A 21,347-nucleotide genomic window follows, 5' to 3' on the forward strand; every position below is an offset into this window, starting at 1 on the left:
GTTAATTGTTGCATAGTAAGGAGTATTGGCGCGCTAGATGTACTAGGGGCCTCCTGTATGGGCAAGACTGGTGTAGACGAAGGAGGGGATGATGCAGTACCATGCTTACTCCCCTCACCTGAGGAATCATCTTGGGCATCATTTTTACTAAATTTTCTATGACATAAATCACATCTATTTAAATGAGAAGGAACCTTGGCTTCCCCACAGTCAGAACACAATCTATCTGGTAGTTCAGACATGTTAAACAGGCATAAACTTGATAACAAAGCACAAAAAAACGTTTTAAAATAAAATCGTTACTGTCACTTTAAATTTTAAACTGAACACACTTTATTACTGCAATTGCGAAAAAGTATGAAGGAATTGTTCAAAATTCACCAAAATTTCACCACAGTGTCTTAAAGCCTTAAAAGTATTGCACACCAAATTTGGAAGCTTTAACCCTTAAAATAACGGAACCGGAGCCGTTTTTATATTTAACCCCTTTACAGCCCCTGGAATCTGCTTTGCTGAGACCCAACCAAGCCCAAAGGGGAATACGATACCAAATGATGCCTTCAGAAAGACTTTTCTATGTATCAGAGCTCCACACACATGCAGCTGCATGTCATGCTTTTCTCAAAAACAAGTGCGCCATACCGGCGCGAAAATGAGGCTCTGACTAAGATTAGGGAAAGCCCCTATAGAATAAGGTGTCAAAAACAGTGCCTGCCGATATTATTTTACAAAAAATACCCAGATTAAATGATTCCTCAAGGCTAAATATGTGTAAATATGATCGATTTAGCCCAGAAAATGTCTACAGTCTTAATAATCCCTTGTGAAGCCCTTATTTACTGTCTGAATAAAAATGGCTTACCGGATCCCATAGGGAAAATGACAGCTTCCAGCATTACATCGTCTTGTTAGAATGTGTCATACCTCAAGCAGCAAAAGACTGCTCACTGTTCCCCCAACTGAAGTTAATTCCTCTCAACAGTCCTGTGTGGAACAGCCATGGATTTTAGTAACGGTTGCTAAAATCATTTTCCTCATACAAACAGAAATCTTCATCTCTTTTCTGTTTCAGAGTAAATAGTACATACCAGCACTATTTTAAAATAACAAACTCTTGATTGAATAATAAAAACTACAGTTAAACACTAAAAAACTCTAAGCCATCTCCGTGGAGATGTTGCCTGTACAACGGCAAAGAGAATGACTGGGGTAGGCGGAGCCTAGGAGGGATCATGTGACCAGCTTTGCTGGCTCTTTGCCATTTCCTGTTGGGGAAGAGAATATCCCACAAGTAAGGATGACGCCGTGGACCGGACACACCTATGTTGGAGAAAATAAGAACCACAAATCTTAAAATCCTTATATCTAATGTAATAAATTATGGTTATGCTGGCAGTGGTGTAGACATCTGGGAATAAAAGACTATGGATGCCAGAGAACGCGCTGCTCTTGGGTTGCCAGGTTGGAACAAGTGAGATATTCTCAAAAGACCACATTGTTCCAAGATGCCTAATACCATATGTAATCTGATGTTATGTGCCGCTTCCATATTAATATTTAAAAATAATCCCAGTTTCTGTAAAAATCATCTTGAGTCTCAAAATAGTAACTTTGTTAAATCTTTTTAATGCATGGTCAATAAAAATCTATTAAACAGCACAATAGTAAAAAAATAAAATGCAGTAATTCATTAGAATTATTTTTTATTACTGCGCAGATAACCCAAAGTAAATATGTGTTCAGCCCCAGATATGAGGTTAACCATAGTTAAAGGAACATAAGAAAAAGCAATGTAAAAAAAAAATGTTCATGATTCAAGTAAAGCTTTACAATTTACTTTTTATTATAAATTTTACTTTGTTCTCTTAGTATCCTTTGTCAAGTATGCCTAGGGAGGTTTAAAAGGGACATAAAACCTAACATGATTAAGCTAGAGCCTGCAATTTAAAAAAATGCTTCTATTTTGTTCTCTTCCTTTCCTTTATAGAAAAAAACATACCTAGATAGGAGCAGCAAGGCAGTGGCACTACTGGGAGCTAGCCGACGATTGGTGGCTGCGCTTATATGCCTATTCTCACTGGCTTAGCCAATGTGTTCAGCTATATCCCAGTGGTGCATTGTTGCTGTGTCAACAAAGGATATCAAGTGAATGAAGCAAATTGAATAATAATAATAGTAAATAGGAAAGTTGTTTAAAATTGTAGCTCTATGTGATTAATGAAAGAAGAATGCTGGGTTTTATATCCCTTTAAGTACATGTGCATGTCATACATTGTTTAAAACAATGCTCTCATATCATTGTTAAAGGGACACTGAGCCCAAATTTTTTTTTTTTGTGATTCAGATAGAGCATGCAATTTTAAGCAACTTTCTAATTTACTCCTATTATCAATGTTTCTCCGTGCTCTTGCTATTTTATTTGAAAAAGAAGGAATCTAAGCTAAGGAGCCAGCCAATTTTTGGTTCAGAACCACGGACAGCACTTGTTTATTGGTGCTGTCCAATCAGCAAGGACAACTCAGGTTGTTCACCAAAAATGGGCCGGCATTTAAACTTACATTCTTGCTTTTTAAATAAAGATACCAAGAGAATGAAGAAAATTTGATAATAGGAGTCAATTAGAAAGTTGCTTAAAATTGCATGCTCTATCTGAATCACAAAAGAAAAAATTTGGGTTCAGTGTCCCTTTAAGATATGTGCACACATCTGAGCCTACTTAGATATGCTCTTCAACAACGTCAATTTTAAAACAGAATAGATTGGAAATTATTTTATAAACTCACACTCCTGGTGCACTTTGAAGCAGGTATTGAGCAGCACATGGGCAGTGGATAGGGTGCTCCTGATTGGCTAATCAGTCATATCCTTCACAAAATCTGTTATGCACTACAGCTCCTGAGGGAACTATAACAAGTCTGAAGGGGGTTAAATACACAGTTATCTGTCAGCATCTGTGTACAGCTAAACTGCTCTAATGAATCAGAACATTATTCTATTTTTGCACTGAGATGTCCTATTACAGACAAAATACTAAACTGACGCCCGTTCGTTAGGTTTATGAAGTCTAGAAGGTGAATGTTAGCTATTTTTCTGTAATTGATGCCTTACATAGCTTGTATTGATCTTTAATCATAAAGTATGCTGCTGCTAAATAGAGCAGCGTTTGGAGAGAGACAACCTCACTGTCTAAATCGTAAGTCCATTAATATCTGTTTTCCACTGCCCATGGTATAAACTCACCAGCATGGAGATTATACATCACACAGAATGTTTGGGGCATTTATTGAGCATTATATTGCAATGTAGATGTCTCTCCAGCTCTCAGGCTAAAATCTTCTTTTCTAAAATGATTTGACACGTGGGTATAGTGGCATTTTACAGATACCTCATTGTAGCCAGTGTTCTCCAGAGAAAATCCGGGTGGAATTATGAAGTAGCCGGGTGGCATTGTAAAGTAGCTGGGTGGGACACTGTAATATTGTCTAATATTATATCATTTTGTGCTATCCAAAGCACAAATGAATTGCATATTTTAACATAAAATGTGTTTAAATGATAATTTGTACAATAAAAATTGAATATTCTTAATATTAGCTAATTTTAGCTTAATATCGGCTATCATTTTAGCCGGGTGGTCAGTAAAATAAGCCGGGTAGTGCACCTGCTAAAAAGGTCCTGGGGAGAACACTGGTGGCACTTTGTGACATGTGTCTCTGTGACATTTCTTCTTGACTGGTACTCTTTCCCTAAAAAATACCTTATATCAGTCCTCAATGACTCTAACAGGCCAGATTCTGTGGGTTTCCCTACTTCAAGGGACAGTAACTGTTGAATCTTTTTAACATAATTGTGTATTATGTGCACAATAATAAGCACAATCAAAGACAGTTTTATCCAGTTCAAGAGCATGTTTAGCCACCAAAGTCCAGCAAAAGAGCCCAAAGGAGCACGCTGAGAGGAGCCACTGGTCAACTCCTCCAATACAAATCCAATCAAAATAGAACAGCAGCTCCTTAATTCAATCAGTTTATTGAAGAGTCAGGTATACAGGTAGCAACGTTTCGAGGACACACCCCTTAATCATGCATGTGTGTCCCTAAAACGTTGCTACCTGTATACCTGTCTCTTCAATAAACTGATTGAATTGAATATAGGAACTACTGTTCTATTTTGATTGGACATGTTTAGCCACCAATCGCTACCCAGGTGCTGAACCAAAAAAATGGGCCGCCTCCTAAGCTTACATACTTGCTTTTCAAATAAAGATACCAAGAGAACGAAGACAAAGTGATAATAGGAGTAAATTAGAAAGTTGCTTAAAACACATACTTATCTGAATCATGAAAGAACACATTTGGGATACATATCCCTTTAATGTACCCCAAGTTGGTAAACTAGGGTATACAGTACTTAAAGGGACACTGAACTCAATTTTTTTTCTTTCGTGATTCAGAAAGAGCATGCAATTTTAAGCAACTTTATCATTTACTCCGATTATCAATTTTTCTTCGTTCTCTTGCTATCTTTATTTGAAAAAGAAGGCATCTAAGCTTTTTTGGGGGGTTCAGAACTCTGGACAGCACTTTTTTATTGGTGGATGAATTTATCCACCAATCAGCAAGGACAACCCAGGTTGTTCACCAAAAATGGGCCGGCATATAAACTTACATTCTTGCATTTCAAATAAAGATACCAAGAGAATGAGGAAAATTTGATAATAGGAGAAAATTGGAAAGTTGCTTAAAATGTCATGCTCTGAATCACAAAAGAAAAAAATTTGGGTTCAGTGTCCCTTTAATTTACTCACAACTAGACGTAAACACCACAGCTAGATCTATTTAACACAACTAATTACAATAAATTACAAATTACATATTTTGGAATGTGTTACAGCAAAAAGCTGCTCATATAAACTACTAAACAAAATTTAGTCTTGCTGCTCTTGAGTGCATTGTACCCAAAACACACAGAATTATATGCAAGTTGGTGATTTTTTTTTATTAAACGCATCTGCTGTTGTGCCGCAGCTTATATTTGTTCTGTATCTAGTGTAGGTCCCAGTGCTGTTTGGAGTATTACAGTCTCACAGCAGAACAGAGCACTGCGAGTCCCTCTAGGGATTATGGGATGTCAACAGCTAAGTTAGACTTATCATTTAGCCAGATAAAGGAGTATTTGATATACACAACACAGCGCTATAACTAAAAAAAGAAAAGAGAGGGCAACAACCGTATTTTAAATAGGTTTATTGTCTAACTAGAATACTGGAGCTCATAATGCAACACATCAACACAAAGGTACATTAAACTGACATTTTTATTTTATTTCAATATTAGATATTACATAGTAAAATGCCTAACAACTAGATACAGTATTCTATTTTAGTTATACCGATAATTTAATTATTTCAGTAGATATTATGAAATATTGGAATCCAACATTTTATGTTCCTTAAAGGGACATTATTTTGCAAAAATGACATGCTCTAATTTGTTACAGCATGCCATTTCTATTACTAGCAACAAAGCTATGTTTTAAAACCCGCATATGGATTAAACACATAGTTAAAGTACAGGTCTGGAGCCACAGTGCTGTGCGACTGCTGCTTTTTATTGGGTCACTGTCCTTTCCTAAATTGTCATTTTACATAGAATTGAATGAACATTTTTATTATTATTTAAAAAAAAAAAAAAAAAAAAGTATATATATTGAGTAAAACACGTTAAAGGGACAGTCTAGTCCAAAATAAACTTTCATGATTCAGATAGGGCTTATAATTTTAGACAATTTTCCAGTTTACTTTTATGACCAATTTTGCTTTGTTCTTTTGGTATTCTTAGTTGAAAGCTAAACCTAGGAGGTTCCTATGCTAATTTCTAAGCCCTTGAAGGCAGCCTCTTCTCTCAGGGCATTTTGACAGTTTTTCACCACTAGAGGGTGTTAGTTCATGTGTGTCATATAGATAACACTGTGCTCACGCACGTGGAGTTCAGGTAAGCCCGCTCTGATTGGCTAAAATGGATGTCTATCAACTGAAATAAGGAGACCGTTTGCAGAGGCTTAGATACAAGGGGAAACTGTTTTTAAAAAGTGTTTGTTTTTTCTGTTGAAGATTTAGTTGTTGTTGACTCCCAAGCTTTGTGTCATCTAGTTCTTGGTGGAAAGGGGTTATTATTACAATTACCAAGAGTAGTTACTTGCTTGTCTCTGCTTACCAAAAAGATATTACAGATCCTACTACCTCTCTGCAACAATTACCAAGAGTAGTTACTTGCTTGTCTCTGCCTACCCAAAATATATTACAGATCCTACTGCCTCTCTGCTACAGTAATCACAGAGGTAAAATGTATATTAATAAAACGGTGTTGGTTGTGCAAAACTAGGGAATGGGTAATAAAGGGATTATCTATCTTTTTAAACAATACAAATTCTGGTGTAGACTGTCCCTTTAATAACATTTAAGGATACATTTTGGAGCATTTTAGGTCAGGAGTAGGTTATGTAGACTCCTCTCAAAAAACAGAAAACAGAATTTATGTTTACCTGATAAATTACTTTCTCCAACGGTGTGTCCGGTCCACGGCGTCATCCTTACTTGTGGGATATTCTCTTCCCCAACAGGAAATGGCAAAGAGCCCAGCAAAGCTGGTCACATGATCCCTCCTAGGCTCCGCCTACCCCAGTCATTCGACCGACGTTAAGGAGGAATATTTGCATAGGAGAAACCACATGTTACCGTGGTGACTGTAGTTAAAGAAAATAAATTATCAGACCTGATTAAAAAAACCAGGGCGGGCCGTGGACCGGACACACCGTTGGAGAAAGTAATTTATCAGGTAAACATAAATTCTGTTTTCTCCAACATAGGTGTGTCCGGTCCACGGCGTCATCCTTACTTGTGGGAACCAATACCAAAGCTTTAGGACACGGATGAAGGGAGGGAGCAAATCAGGTCACCTAAATGGAAGGCACCACGGCTTGCAAAACCTTTCTCCCAAAAATAGCCTCAGAAGAAGCAAAAGTATCAAATTTGTAAAATTTAGAAAAAGTGTGCAGTGAAGACCAAGTCGCTGCCTTACATATCTGATCAACAGAAGCCTCGTTCTTGAAGGCCCATGTGGAAGTCACAGCCCTAGTGGAGTGAGCTGTGATTCTTTCAGGAGGCTGCCGTCCGGCAGTCTCATAAGCCAATCGGATAATGCTTTTAATCCAGAAGGAGAGAGAGGTAGAAGTTGCTTTTTGACCTCTCCGTTTACCAGAATAAACAACAAACAAAGACAAGTTTGTCTGAAATCCTTAGTAGCTGCTAAGTAAAATTTGAGAGCACGAACTACATCCAAATTGTGCAACAAACGTTCCTTCTTTGAAACTGGATTAGGACACAAAGAAGGCACAACTATCTCCTGGTTAATGTTTCTGTTAGAAACAACTTTTGGAAGAAAACCAGGTTTAGTACGCAAAACCACCTTATCTGCATGGAACACCAGATAAGGAGAAGAACACTGCAGAGCAGATAATTCTGAAACTCTTCTAGCAGAAGAAATTGCAACCAAAAACAAAACTTTCCAAGATAATAACTTAATATCAACGGAATGTAAGGGTTCAAACGGAACCCCCTGAAGAACTGAAAGAACTAGGTTGAGACTCCAAGGAGGAGTCAAAATTTTGTAAACAGGCTTGATTCTAACCAGAGCCTGAACAAAGGCTAGAACATCTGGCACAGCTGCCAGCTTTTTGTGAAGTAACACAGACAAGGCAGAAATCTGTCCCATCAAGGAACTTGCAGATAATCCTTTTTCCAATCCTTCTCGAAGGAAGGATAGACTCTTAGGAATCTTAACCTTGTCCCAAGGGAATCCTGCAGATTCACACCAACAGATATACCAAATTATGTGGTAATTTTTCTGGTTACAGGCTTTCAGGCCTGAACAAGAGTATTAATAACAGAATCTGAGAACCCTCGCTTTGATAAGATCAAGCGTTCAATCTCCAAGCAGTCAGCTGGAGTGGGTCGAACGGACCTAGAACAAGAAGGTCTCTCAAAGGTAGCTTCCATGGTGGAGCCGATGACATATTCACCAGATCTGCATACCAAGTCCTGCGTGGCCACGCAGGAGCTATCAAAATCACCGACGCCCTCTCCTGATTGATCCTGGCTACCAGCCTGGGGATGAGAGGAAACGGCGGGAACACATAAGCTAGTTTGAAGGTCCAAGGTGCTACTAGTGCATCCACTAGAGCCGCCTTGGGATCCCTGGATCTGTACCCGTAGTAAGGAACTCTGAAGTTCTGACGAGAGGCCATCAGATCCATGTCTGGAATGCCCCACGGTTGAGTGACTTGGGCAAAGATTTCCGGATGGAGTTCCCACTCCCCCGGATGCAATGTCTGACGACTCAGAAAATCCGCTTCCCAATTTTCCACTCCTGGGATGTGGATAGCAGACAGGTGGCAGGAGTGAGACTCCGCCCATAGAATGATTTTGGTCACTTCTTCCATCGTTAGGGAACTCCTTGTTCCCCCCTGATGGTTGATGTATGAACTTGGCCCTCGCTAGCTGAGGCCAAGCTTTGAGAGCATTGAATATCGCTCTCAGTTCCAGAATATTTATCGGTAGAAGAGATTCTACCCGAGACCAAAGACCCTGAGCTTTCAGGGATCCCCAGACCGCGCCCCAGCCCATCAGACTGGCGTCGGTCGTGACAATGACCCACTCTGGTCTGCGGAAGGTCATCCCTTGTGACAGGTTGTCCAGGGACAGCCACCAACGGAATGAGTCTCTGGTCCTCTGATTTACTTGTATCTTCGGAGACAAGTCTGAATAGTCCCCATTCCACTGACTGAGCATGAACAGTTGTAATGGTCTTAGATGAATGCGCACAAAAGGAACTATGTCCATTGCCGCTACCATCAAACCTATCACTTCCATGCACTGCGCTATGGAAGGAAGAGGAACGGAATGAAGTATCCGACAAGAGTCTAGAAGGTTTGTTTTTCTGGCTTCTGTCAGAAAAATCCTCATTTCTAAGGAGTCTATTATAGTTCCCAAGAAGGGAACCCTCGTTGACGGAGATAGAGAACTCTTTTCCACGTTCACTTTCCATCCGTGAGATCTGAGAAAGGCCAGGACAATGTCCGTGTGAGCCTTTACTTGAGGAAGGGACGACGCTCGAATCAGAATGTCGTCCAAGTAAGGTACTACAGCAATGCCCCTTGGTCTTAGCACCGCCAGAAGGGACCCTAGTACCTATGAGAAAATCCTAGGAGCAGTGGCTAATCCGAAAGAAAACGCCACGAACTGGAAATGCTTGTCCAGGAATGCGAACCTTAGGAACCGATGATGTTCCTTGTGGATAGGAATATGTAGATACGCATCCTTGAAATCCACCTTGGTCATGAATTGACCTTCCTGGATGGAAGGAAGAAGTGTTCGAATGGTTTCCATCTTGAACGATGGAACCTTGAGAACTTGTTCAAGATCTAGAGATCTAAGATTGGTCTGAACGTTCCCTCTTTTTTGGGAACTATGAACAGATTGGAGTAGAACCCCATCCCTTGTTCTCCTAATGGAACAGGATGAATCACTCCCATTTTTAGCAGGTCTTCTACCCAATGTAAGAATGCCTGTCTTCTTATGTGGTCTGAAGACAACTGAGACCTGTGGAACCTCCCCCTTGGAGGAAGCCCCTAGAACTCCAGAAGATAACCTTGGGAGACTATTTCTAGCGCCCAAGGATCCAGAACATCTCTTGCCCAAGCCTGAGCGAAGAGAGAGAGTCTGCCCCCCACCAGATCCGGTCCCGGATCGGGGGCCCGCATTTCATGCTGTCTTGGTAGCAGTGGCAGGTTTCCTGGCCTGCTTTCCTTTGTTCCAGCCTTGCCTAGGTCTCCAGGCTGGATTGGCTTGAGAAGTATTACCTTCCTGCTTAGAGGACGTAGCCCTTGGGGCTGATCCGTTTCTGCGAAAGGGACGAAACTTAGGTTTATTTTTTGGTCTTGAAAAGACCTATCCTGAGGAAGGGCGTGGCCCTTGCCCCCAGTGATATCAGAGATAATCTCTTTCAAGTCAGGGCCAAAGAGTGTTTTCCCCTTGAAAGGAATGTCAAGCAATTTGTTCTTGGAAGACGCATCCGCTGCCCAAGATTTTAACCAAAGCGCTCTGCGCCACAATAGCAAACCCAGAATTTTTTCGCCGCTAACCTAGCCAATTGCAAGGTGGCGTCTAGGGTGAAAGAATTAGCCAATTTAAGAGCACGAATTCTGTCCATAATCTCCTCATAAGAAGAAGAATTACTAATAATCGCCTTTCCTAGCTCATCAAACTAGAAACACGCGGCTGCAGTGACAGGGACAATGCATGCAATTGGTTGTAGAAGGGAACCTTGCTGAACAAACATCTTTAGCAGACCTTCTAATTTTTTATCCATAGGATCTTGGAAAGCACAACTATCTTCTATGGGTATAGTGGCGCGCTTGTGTAGAGTAGAAACCGCCCCCTCGACCTTGGGGACTGTCTGCCATCAGTCCTTTCTGGGGTCGACTATAGGAAAACAATTTTATAAATATGGGGGGAGGTACTAAAGGTATACCGGGCCTGTCCCATTCTTTACTAACAATGTACGCCACCCGCTTGGATATAGGAAAAGCTTCGGGGGGCCCCGGGGCCTCTAAGAACTTTTCCATTTTACATAGTGGTTCTGGAATGACCAGATAATCACAATCATCCAAATTGGATAACACCTCCTTAAGCAGAGCGCGGAGATGTTCCAACTTAAATTTAAAAGTAATCACATCAGGTTCAGCTTGTTGAGAAATGTTTCCTGAATCTGAAATTTCTCCCTCAGACAAAACCTCCCTGGCCCCCTCAGACTGGTGTAGGGGCCCTTCAGAAACCATATCATCAGCGTTCTCATGCTCTACAGAATTTTCTAAAACAGAGCAGTCGCGCTTTCGCTGATAAGTGGGCATATTGGCTAAAATGTTTTTGATAGAATTATCCATTACAGACGTTAAATGTTGCATAGTAAGGAGTATTGGCGCACTAGATGTACTAGGGGCCTCCTGTATGGGCAAGACTGGTGTAGACGAAGGAGGGGATGATGCAGTACCATGCTTACTCCCCTCACTTGAGGAATCATCTTGGGCATCATTTTTACTAAATTTTTTTATGACATAAAATACATATAGTTAAATGAGAAGGAACCTTGGTTTCCCCACAGTCAGAACACAATCTATCTGGGAGTTCAGACATGTTAAATAGGCATAAACTTGATAACAAAGCACAAAAAACGTTTTAAAATAAAACCGTTACTGTCACTTTAAATTTTAAACTAAACACACTTTATTACTGCAATTGCGAAAAAGTATGAAGGAATTGTTCAAAATTCACCAAAATTTCACCACAGTGTCTTAAAGCCTTAAAAGTATTGCACACCAAATTTGGAAGCTTTAACCCTTAAAATAACGGAACCGGAGCCGTTTTTATATTTAACCCCTTAACAGTCCCTGGAATCTGCTTTGCTGAGACCCAACCAAGCCCAAAGGGGAATACGATACCAAATGATGCCTTCAGAAAGACTTTTCTATGTATCAGAGCTCCACACACATGCAGCTGCATGCCATGCTGTCCTCAAAAACAAGTGCGCCATACCGGCGCGAAAATGAGGCTCTGACTATGATTAGGGAAAGCCCCTAAAGAATAAGGTGTCTAAAACAGTGCCTGCCGATATAATCATATCAAAATACCCAGAATAAATGATTCCTCAAGGCTAAATATGTGTTAATAATGAATCGATTTAGCCCAGAAAAAGTCTACAGTCTTAATAAGCCCTTGTGAAGCCCTTATTTACTATCTTAATAAACATGGCTTACCGGATCCCATAGGGAAAATGACAGCTTCCAGCATTACATCGTCTTGTTAGAATGTGTCATACCTCAAGCAGTAAGAGACTGCACACTGTTCCCCCAACTGAAGTTAATTGCTCTCAACAGTCCTGTGTGGAACAGCCATGGATTTTAGTTACGGTGCTAAAATCATTTTCCTCATACAAACAGAAATCTTCATCTCTTTTCTGTTTCTGAGTAAATAGTACATACCAGCACTATTTTAAAATAACAAACTCTTGATTGAATAATAAAAACTACAGTTAAACACTAAAAAAACTCTAAGCCATCTCCGTGGAGATGTTGCCTGTACAACGGCAAAGAGAATGACTGGGGTAGGCGGAGCCTAGGAGGGATCATGTGACCAGCTTTGCTGGGCTCTTTGCCATTTCCTGTTGGGGAAGAGAATATCCCACAAGTAAGGATGACGCCGTGGACCGGACACACCTATGTTGGAGAAATCTAAACTGTACAATTCTAATATACTGTCCTATAGGGGTCATGGGAGTTGTCTTACTTTGCTAAGAAAGTTTTGATGTTTTTTTGGGACATTTTTAAGGGGCTTTATGTCTTCAAGGGGCACAGTAATCAGAATAAAATGTACATGATTCAGGAAAGAACGTATCATAAATTTATTTTTTTTAAAAAGTCTCTTATTTCCACTATCAAATGTACCTCTCTCTATTGAAGCACGCCTCCTTTCTATGTGAGTATACCGAGGTAAGCTCAGGAGTGTGCACGTTACTGAGCTCTTTAACAAATTTTGCAAACACTACTGCCATATAGTGTTGAGCCTACTTTAGTATTCTCTAATGGAAGGAGCTAAGTTTCAACAAAGGATGTCAAGAGAAAAGCGACAGTTTGGTAATAAAAATACACTGGATTTTTTATTTAATTTATTATTGAAAACAATTTTATATCTACATTTTACTAACATATAGTCATAGAACCGTTAGGGATCGATACTTCTCCCACCCCCCCTAAGCCGCACATTCATTGGGAAATATTTTTAACAAGATTGTGCAGCCCACTGTCAAAGATACTCAGGAATCCCATTATCTGCCACCTCTACTTTTGCATTCATTGTTTTCCCTGTATCGCGCCGTGCAAGTAAAATGTTGTGCATGCGCAAGAGATAAACAAGGGAACGCCAGGAATGATGAGGTATGCAAGCACGCGTGCACAGCAGGCACCAATTATTATTATTGACCAACATTTAAATATGTAAATAAATTTAAAAATATATACCGGGGTTGTGGGCAGCCAGGTCAAAATACACAGAGCAAAATCATTTTTAATTAATTTAATAACATATTTAATTAAAATGATGGCTTCATATTAAATATGGTGAGATTTTCCTTGAGTTTACTGCCCCTTTAAATGGCAGCTTTGGTTATTTCTTACTTTGTTTTCTAAGCCGAAATAAAAAAACAGGACTATAAAAGGTCTGCCAAGTGGAATTTCTCCTTGGTTTAAACAGACCATCAAGGAAGCAAAAGATACAAGGAGGGTAAAGTGAAATTAGAATAAGGCAGATAATATTGATGAAAATGTGTTTATATTAAATAACTTATCACTTTGATTGTCTAATTAATCAGTTTAAATATCAAAACACTTGCAGCAATCATAAATGAACATTCTGATGATTATATTTATGTGTAGGTTTCATAGTTTAAACGTGTGATTTGAGTTATATGTTTCTCTTTTTATTTAATAAAAAGACTAGAGACCCTGCGCTACTGTGTAGTTAATAGATGTGAGCATTTAGCAGTTTCCTTCACTACTGAATGCAGAAGTAAGAGGTTATTTTCCATATTCGGCTCTTTTCGGAGCCGAAAATCCTCTTCTGCAAGTGAAATACATTAAGATCTGGTTTTGCACAAGGGGATATTCGGCTCCGAAATGAACCGAATACCAAAAATAATCTCCTACTTCCGGATTCGGGAGTGAACTGCATCTAGTAGTGACCTGCAGAGCACTGCTGGTCCCGAGCAGAAACCGCCATCGATCATATAAGCAGTGTTAGTTGTGTCACTCAAATGAGTAACTAACACTTCTGATTGGATCAGGGTCGGATTCCGCTCATAACCACAGTGCTCTGTGGGTCCCGATCAGTGCTTCTACTGTGTCTTTAACACCATTGCGGTGGTTAAACACATAGTAGTGCAGAGTTTCTAGTGACTTAAAGCATGTAATGTTTTGACTCTTATAGCCCTTTAACATTGTTGCTGCAAAAAAAAAAAAAAATCTCAGAAAATATCCCCTTGAAGGCTCATTTTACCACTTCCAAGGCTACAGGGTTTGTTTGTTTTTAGAGGGCAGTGGGCTCTCCAGCGCAGAAGAGAGTTGCTTCCCATCCCGTTCCAATGGCGCAAACTCTTGCCGTCTAACTGGCTGTATCATCCATTGCCGATTTTGAGAATAAATAAATAATAATGTACAGCTTAGGGGGCAGCTGGGGTGATTTTAAAAGTTTTTGACTGTTAATCTTGCAGCTATAACATTAATTTATAGCTACATTAAATCTGTAATGCACACACTTTGCACTTAAAGGGACACTCAAATTCAGACATAAACATGCAGTTTTAAGACACTTTCCAATTTACTTCCATTATCAGATTTTGCAGTCTTTATATTCACACTTTTTGGGGAACAAGATCCTACTAGTCTGTGATTGGCTGATGTCTGTCACATGATACAGTGGGCCCGGAAAATAGCAACAATAAAATGAAAGAAAAAAAAATAAAAATCTGCTTATGTGAAATTCAGAGTAGGTGTTATTGTATTGTCTTTATGATAATTTACTCCTATTATCAATTTTTCTTTGTTCTCTTGCTATCTTTATTTAATAAGCAGGAATGTAAAGCTTAGGAGCCGGCCCATTTTTTGTTCAGTACCTGGGTTACGCTTGATTATTGGTGGTTAAATGTAGCCACCAATAAGCAAGCGCTACCCAGGTGCTGAACCAAAAATGGGCTGGCTCCTAAGCTTAAAGGGAAACTGAACCCAAATTTTTTCTTTCATGATGCAGATAGAGCATGCAATTTTAAGCAACTTTCTAATTTACTCCTATTATCAAATATTCTTTGTTCTCTTGCTATCTTTATTTGAAAAATAAGGCATCTAAGCTATTTGTTTGGTTCAGTACCATGGAAAGCACTTGTTCATTGGTGGATACATTTATCCACCAATCAGCAAGAACAACCCAGGTTGTTCACCAAAAATGGGCCGGCATCTAAACTTACATTCATGCATTTCAAATAAAGATACCAAGAGAATGAAGAAAATTTGCTAATAGGAGTAAATTAGAAAGTCACTTAAAATTGCATGCTCTAGCTGAAACATGAAAGAAAAAAATTGGGTTCAGTGTCCCTTTAACATTCCTGATTTTTAAATAAAGATAGCAAGAGAATGAAGAAAAATTGATAATAGGAGTAAATAGCAGAGTTGCCTGCGCTATCTGAATCATGATAAAAAAAATATTTGGGTTTAGTATCCCTTTACAAATAGAGCCAGTAAAAGCAAGCAGTAGCTCTGAGTTTGTTTTGTGTGCCACTTTAGGCACTAATGCCATAGTATTGCCATCCCCGGATTAGGGGGGTCATTGTGCCACAAATTGTTGCAAATCTTGTGCTAATAATAAGTGCATTTTCATTGGGTTTTCTAACAGATTGAAATATTATCAAATGTGAAACCCCAGTGATAGAAAGGATCTGTATAGACTACTGGTTTTTAAACCTGTCCTCAGGCCTCCCCAACAGTCCAGATTTTCAGGATTACCTTGGATGAGAGCAGGTAAAATAACCATGTTTACTAATCAGATGATTATTTCACCTGTGCTCCAGTTCAGATATCCTTAAAATCTGGCCTGTTAGGGAGGGTTGAGGACAGGTTTGAAAACCAGTGGTATAGACAAACCTTGTACAACATTCTAACACTCGAGTTGGCTCTCATTATCAGGACACATTGGCATCAAAAGAACATACTAAGATGAGGTTTGGAGTAGGATAAAGTCCTGACTTCTTCTAGATATATGGATCTAAGGGTAGCCACAGATCTTTTATTTTGACACGTAGATTAAAGGGACATGAAACCCAAAATTTTATTTCATGATTTGGACAGCGCAAGAAATTTTAAACAACTTTGTAAGATTACTAGATGACTTATTTCCTGCCAAGCAGTGCCCCAGACCTATGCACACTACCTACCTGGGTATCTCTTTAATAAAGAAAAAACAACAAAGCAAATTTGATAATAGAAGTAAACTGGAAAGTGTGTTTGTTTTTTTTATTATATGCTTGATCTGAATTACACAAAAAAAAAAAAAAAACTATTTTTGATTTATGTTTTTTAAGCCGTCTTTAGTTGATGAGTATTTGCAGTGATTTTTACTCTATAAAAAAAAAAAAAAAAAAACTAACTGATTAAAGGGACATCCATGATTCAGATAGAGCATGCAAATTCAAGAGACTTTCCAATTTACTTCTATTATCGAATTTTGCACATTCTTTTTATATACACACTTTCTTAGGCACCAGCTCCTACTGAGCATGTGCACAAGCATATGTATACTAGTCTGTGATTGGCTGATGGCTAATTATGTAATTTTACTGTATTTAGTGGACTTTTAAGGGATGACAGCATTCGTTTAAAGGGACAGTCAAGTCCAAAATAAACTTCCATGGTTCAAATAGGGCATGTAACTTTAAGCAAACCAATTTTGCTTTGTTCTCTTGGTATTCTTAGTTGAAAGCTAAAACCTATATAGGCTAATATGCTAATTTCTTAGACCTTGAAGGCTACCTTTTATGTTAATGCATTTTGACAGTTTTTCACCAATAGAGGGAGTTAGGTCATGTGTCATATAGATAACATTATGCTCATGCCTGTGAAGTTACCTAGGAGTCAGCACTGATTGGCTAAAATGCAAGTCTGTCAAAAGAACTGAAATAAGTGGGCAGTTTGCAGAGGCTTAGATACAAGGTAATTACAGAGGTAAAATGTGTATTTTTATAACCGTATTGGTTATGCAAAACTGGGGAATGGGTAATAAAGGGATTATCTTTTAAAACAAAAAAAAATCTGGTGTTGACTGTCCCTTTAAGCAATTTCTACAATAAATATTTTCCTAACGACTAAGGCTAACAGCCACAATGTATTGTTTTATTATTCCCTTACCACCATTCATACATGGACCAAAATATGCTTGACCAGAGTTATTGCTTATACAACTGAATGTTCATTGGACTAAACAGCCACAAGAATTGCAGGTAAAAGAAAGATCTATTTTTTAGAAGTGAAATAAAAAGAGAAAAAAAATCATTGCTTAACAATCAATCAAGCACAATGACAAACTTTACAAATATGAAAATAATAGCTTATAAATAGCAAACACAGGGAACACTGTGTAACTCTGATATCGTTCCAAAAACATCTGCTATTCAAAAGATCATTTTATGTATTTGCCACAAACCCCTAGAGAAGTGGTGACCTACAAATACTATATTTGTACAACTTTTTGTTGTCCAACGAATGTAGTTAGGGCAGTAAAAAAAAAAGCAGGATACTGAACTGCATCTCAATATTGTTATTTAAAAGTTCAGAAAAAGTCTAGTTTGAAATATGGAGTAAATGGGATTCTAACATTTTTGTAATATATTTCTTTTTTGCATTAATGCTTATGAGAAAAGCATGCGGCTACCCTACCGTAGGTAAGCAGCTATGTGCACACTCACCTGACATGCCCACAAACTCCAGTTTCTATGGTAGCGGCCATGCGTGATGCCACCGGTACTCCAAGCATGGCCAAGTATAAGATGAAAGTGCATGTAAGCCTCATAATAGAAAACTTTATCACAAAACATGGGATATAACTTTTCACTGAAACATTTTCTTGCAAACGAAAGAGTATTCAGATGGGAAACATGCTACAGTGCATTAGATCTTGACTTGTATCTCCATTTTAATAAGAATACTGTGATACATTTTCAAATCCTGCATTTTGCCCCCTTGACTACAATCCAAAGACAACAAAAAATTACTCTTGACTGACATTTGATAATAGAAGTAAATTGTAAAGCTGTTTAAAATTGCATTTTGACTTTACTGTCCCTTGTATCTTTAAAGTGAAGGTCCATTTTGATGAATTAGTGCCCGGTTTTTAATAAACCTAATTGACATTTCACTGTTTTCTTCAAAAACGTACCTTTTAATCCTGAATGCCGCTCCAGTGATTCCCCCAAACGCCGGAAGCCTATGCAGACGTCAGAAATGACGAATCAGGCTTCCTCCAATCACAGCTTCCCCCTGGGGGAATCTTGGCCTGATGCAACGCTGTGATTGGAGGAAGCCGGATTTGTCATTTTGGACCTGCGAAGACGGCTTGCGACGGGCGGAGGAAGTGCTGGAGCGGCTGCTAGGATTAAAAAGGTACATTTTTGAAGAAAACAGTGAAATGTCAATTTTGATGAATTAAAGTGCCCTTGTTTTAATAGGTTTATTAAAAACCGGGCACTAATTCATCAAAATGGACCTTTAAGTCTCTATTTTATTCTATTTTATGTCTTGCAGTATAAAATAGGGACTTAAAGATACAAGGGACAGTAAAGTCAAAATCAAACTTAGAGCATGCAATTTTAAACAACTTTCCAATTTACTTCCATCATCAAATGCGTTTTGTTCTCTTGCTATCCTTTATTTAGAGTAAACCTAGGTTTGTGCACGTGTCTAAAGCAGTCTATGGCAGCAGTGTGTGTAACTATGTATAACATTGCTATAAAACATGTTGCAAACACAGCTGCCAGATGGCTAAAGACGTGCACGCTCCTGAGCTCACCTAGGATTACTATTTCTAAAAGGATACCACGAGAAATAAGCAAAAGCGATATCTGAAGTAGTGTGCTCTGACTCCTAATTTTGACTGTCCCTTTAAAGTTATTTTTAGTGTGTGTTCATGAACTCCAATAGGGCTGTAGGTGTTGTTGGAGTGCAACATCTTTCCTAAAAGAAAAGATAGATGATAGAGATAGAGATAGATATATAAACATGTCCTGTCTGAATAGCTCAATATTAATTTAGTACACATCTAAACTAAACTTTTATGAGCAAAATATTTTAAAAACAATCCTATGCACAATAGGATTATTTTTAGTTTAATGACCCATTACATCACTTTGTTAGAATTTAACAGATTATTGCAGTGCATACATCTTCAGAAATAGCAAACACAAATCTAATCAATTCTCAATAAATTAGAGCAGTAAACACACATGTAATCTAATTGTATTGTTTTAGTTCATATTAACAATATAGCTCATAAATAAGACAAGTGCAAATTATTCAGTAGATGTTTGTTTAATCTCGATCTACTATAATGGAGTAAACAAAATTAAAATAACTATTTACATAAATATTTAATAATAAGCATTGCATGGTGTGGTTTCTGCGTGTGTTTAAGAATATGTGACCAATTCATCTTTAAAAACGGCTTCATCTGCTATTTAAAATAAACCAGAGATGTAAAAAACACACACATTTTTAAATACCCCATTTTAGCAAAGTATTTTCTATAGGCAGCAAATCTATTCAGAAGCCGGAACAGCTAGTTAACTTTTAGCCCATTATTCCAACTATAAAATTGAAGACTATTCCAGTGGTGTTATTGGCAATCAAGCTTTACCCCTTAGGGAAAGTTTATTTGTTATGCAAAGCAAATAAAATATATTTTATAGAAGCTATGACTCTGTGTTCTTGAACTGCAATCAACAAATGTGCATGGGTATAAACAATCTTATTTCTTTGTGAAAGTTCATAAAAGGTTAAAACATTCAAACATGACCCTTAAAATGTACATTTGTGCATTAGTGATAATGAAAGTGATACTTCAGCATATATCTAGACATGATTTGTAATAAAATTTGTGTTCCTGAAATTCACCCTAAAATGTAATTGCACTAAATTTTAAAGGAATTATATGCAGCCCTTTAAATGTTTGTGTTGTTTAATGCAATCATAATATATCTTAAACATGTCCCAGTTTTTTTTAAGAATATGATAGACGTGTCTCCATAGTTCACTAAAGATTAGAATTTAAATATCACTTTTACAGTATTTGTCCCTTTGGCATAATAGGTCACCCTTTTACTGCTGTAAAGTCACATGTCACTTCAGTAATGGAAGGGTTAATGAGGAATCAGAGAGATCACGAACCCTACAAGAAACCTACAAGGATGTCATTCAAACCAGGTTCAAAATGAGTCTTTCAGAGTCTGCAAAAATAGCAACAACCTTCATTAGCCATCATTCAGCAGCAGGGCAACATCTGGGGGATTTATGAGACAGGCTATGGTTCTTACAAGTGCATGAACATTTACAAAATCATTGCATTTAAAGATCAAGTAAGGTTAACCCATCAACTGCCAGAGAATGTTGCATCTTAAACCAACGTGATAAAATAACAAATGATTAATTCTCTATCATATAATAATTATTGTTAAAGCCCTGATAATCAGCCAATGGCTACTGACCATGACCTAAGGTCAAAAGTCCAGGGGCACTTCTGATTGGCTCACATTTAGGAACTCTGGGAATGTTTCTTTTCCTTCTTTTGGATGAAGAAGCAGGTTACATTGTTTTGATTACAATTTTAAATGACACCATAAATCGATTTGTTGTCAACAAAGCACAAAGGCCCAGTTCCCTGCACCAAAATATCCTGACGTTATATTTAGCTAATTGATTTCACGTTAATTAAGAGAGGGGGGGGAGAAATAAAGAAGCACTTACCAGGACATGCGCAACCCACTGACATCTTCACATGCCTGGTCTGGATCAGAGCAGGTACTGGGTGCCCACAGCATAAAATGCCCTTGTGGATTCTCGGAGTGAAAAATAAGCCCCCTAAATAGCAGAAATTGGGCCTCAAAGGAAGCAGGCAGAAGGAATTTTATTCTGTCTGTGTATGTGTGCGTGTGTCTCTCTCTCTCCCTCTCCCTCTCTCTGCTGGCAGTGCTGTGGTTTATTAATATGCTAATTGCAATGCTAGTGGGAGGAGAGAAAGCTTGTCAAAGTGACCTGAGTGAAAGAGAGAGGGAGAGAGAAAGGGAAGTGAGGGAGAAAGGGTGCAATGAATAACAAGCATGTGACGCAGATATAAAAAAGGGAGAAATCTTTGACATGCTGATTGTCCCTTTGATAACCAGGCCATGTTTGTAGAGAAATCGTGGAGGACACAGGGATAAGATAGATGAGACAAAGAGGGGAAGAAGTGGATGTGTGTGTCCTACAATGAGACAAGGCATACTGCATCAGACAGTGCTTTAAAGCTCCATACTGTGTTGTAACAGAGCCTGTCAGACAGGGAACACGCACAAAAAGCAAGACACAGAGGGAGCATGTCACTGTCACATCACCTCAGATGGCACAGGTGGGAAAAAAAATCTTGCTTTTTGTCACAAGCACATAAA

General features: G+C 38.5%; 1 protein-coding gene across 3 annotated transcripts in view; it reads right to left on the reverse strand.

Moving 5' to 3' along the window:
- The window catches only part of LDB1 (LIM domain binding 1), a 490,040-nt gene extending 469,163 nt beyond the window's left edge, over positions 1-20,877 (reverse strand). Inside the window, exon 1 of one of the 3 annotated variants that reach the window (XM_053692496.1) lies at positions 20,668-20,875. In XM_053692496.1, the coding sequence (XP_053548471.1) occupies positions 20,668-20,692 (25 nt within the window). In that variant the 5' untranslated portion in view covers positions 20,693-20,875. Of the gene's footprint in view, positions 1-20,667 lie in introns of all 3 variants that reach the window. The other 2 variants (XM_053692494.1, XM_053692498.1) reach the window with 2 other exon arrangements.
- Between the last annotated feature and the right edge of the window lie 470 nt (positions 20,878-21,347).

Source organism: Bombina bombina, chromosome 9, assembly GCF_027579735.1.
Source record: "Bombina bombina isolate aBomBom1 chromosome 9, aBomBom1.pri, whole genome shotgun sequence".
Lineage (NCBI taxonomy): Eukaryota > Metazoa > Chordata > Amphibia > Anura > Bombinatoridae > Bombina > Bombina bombina.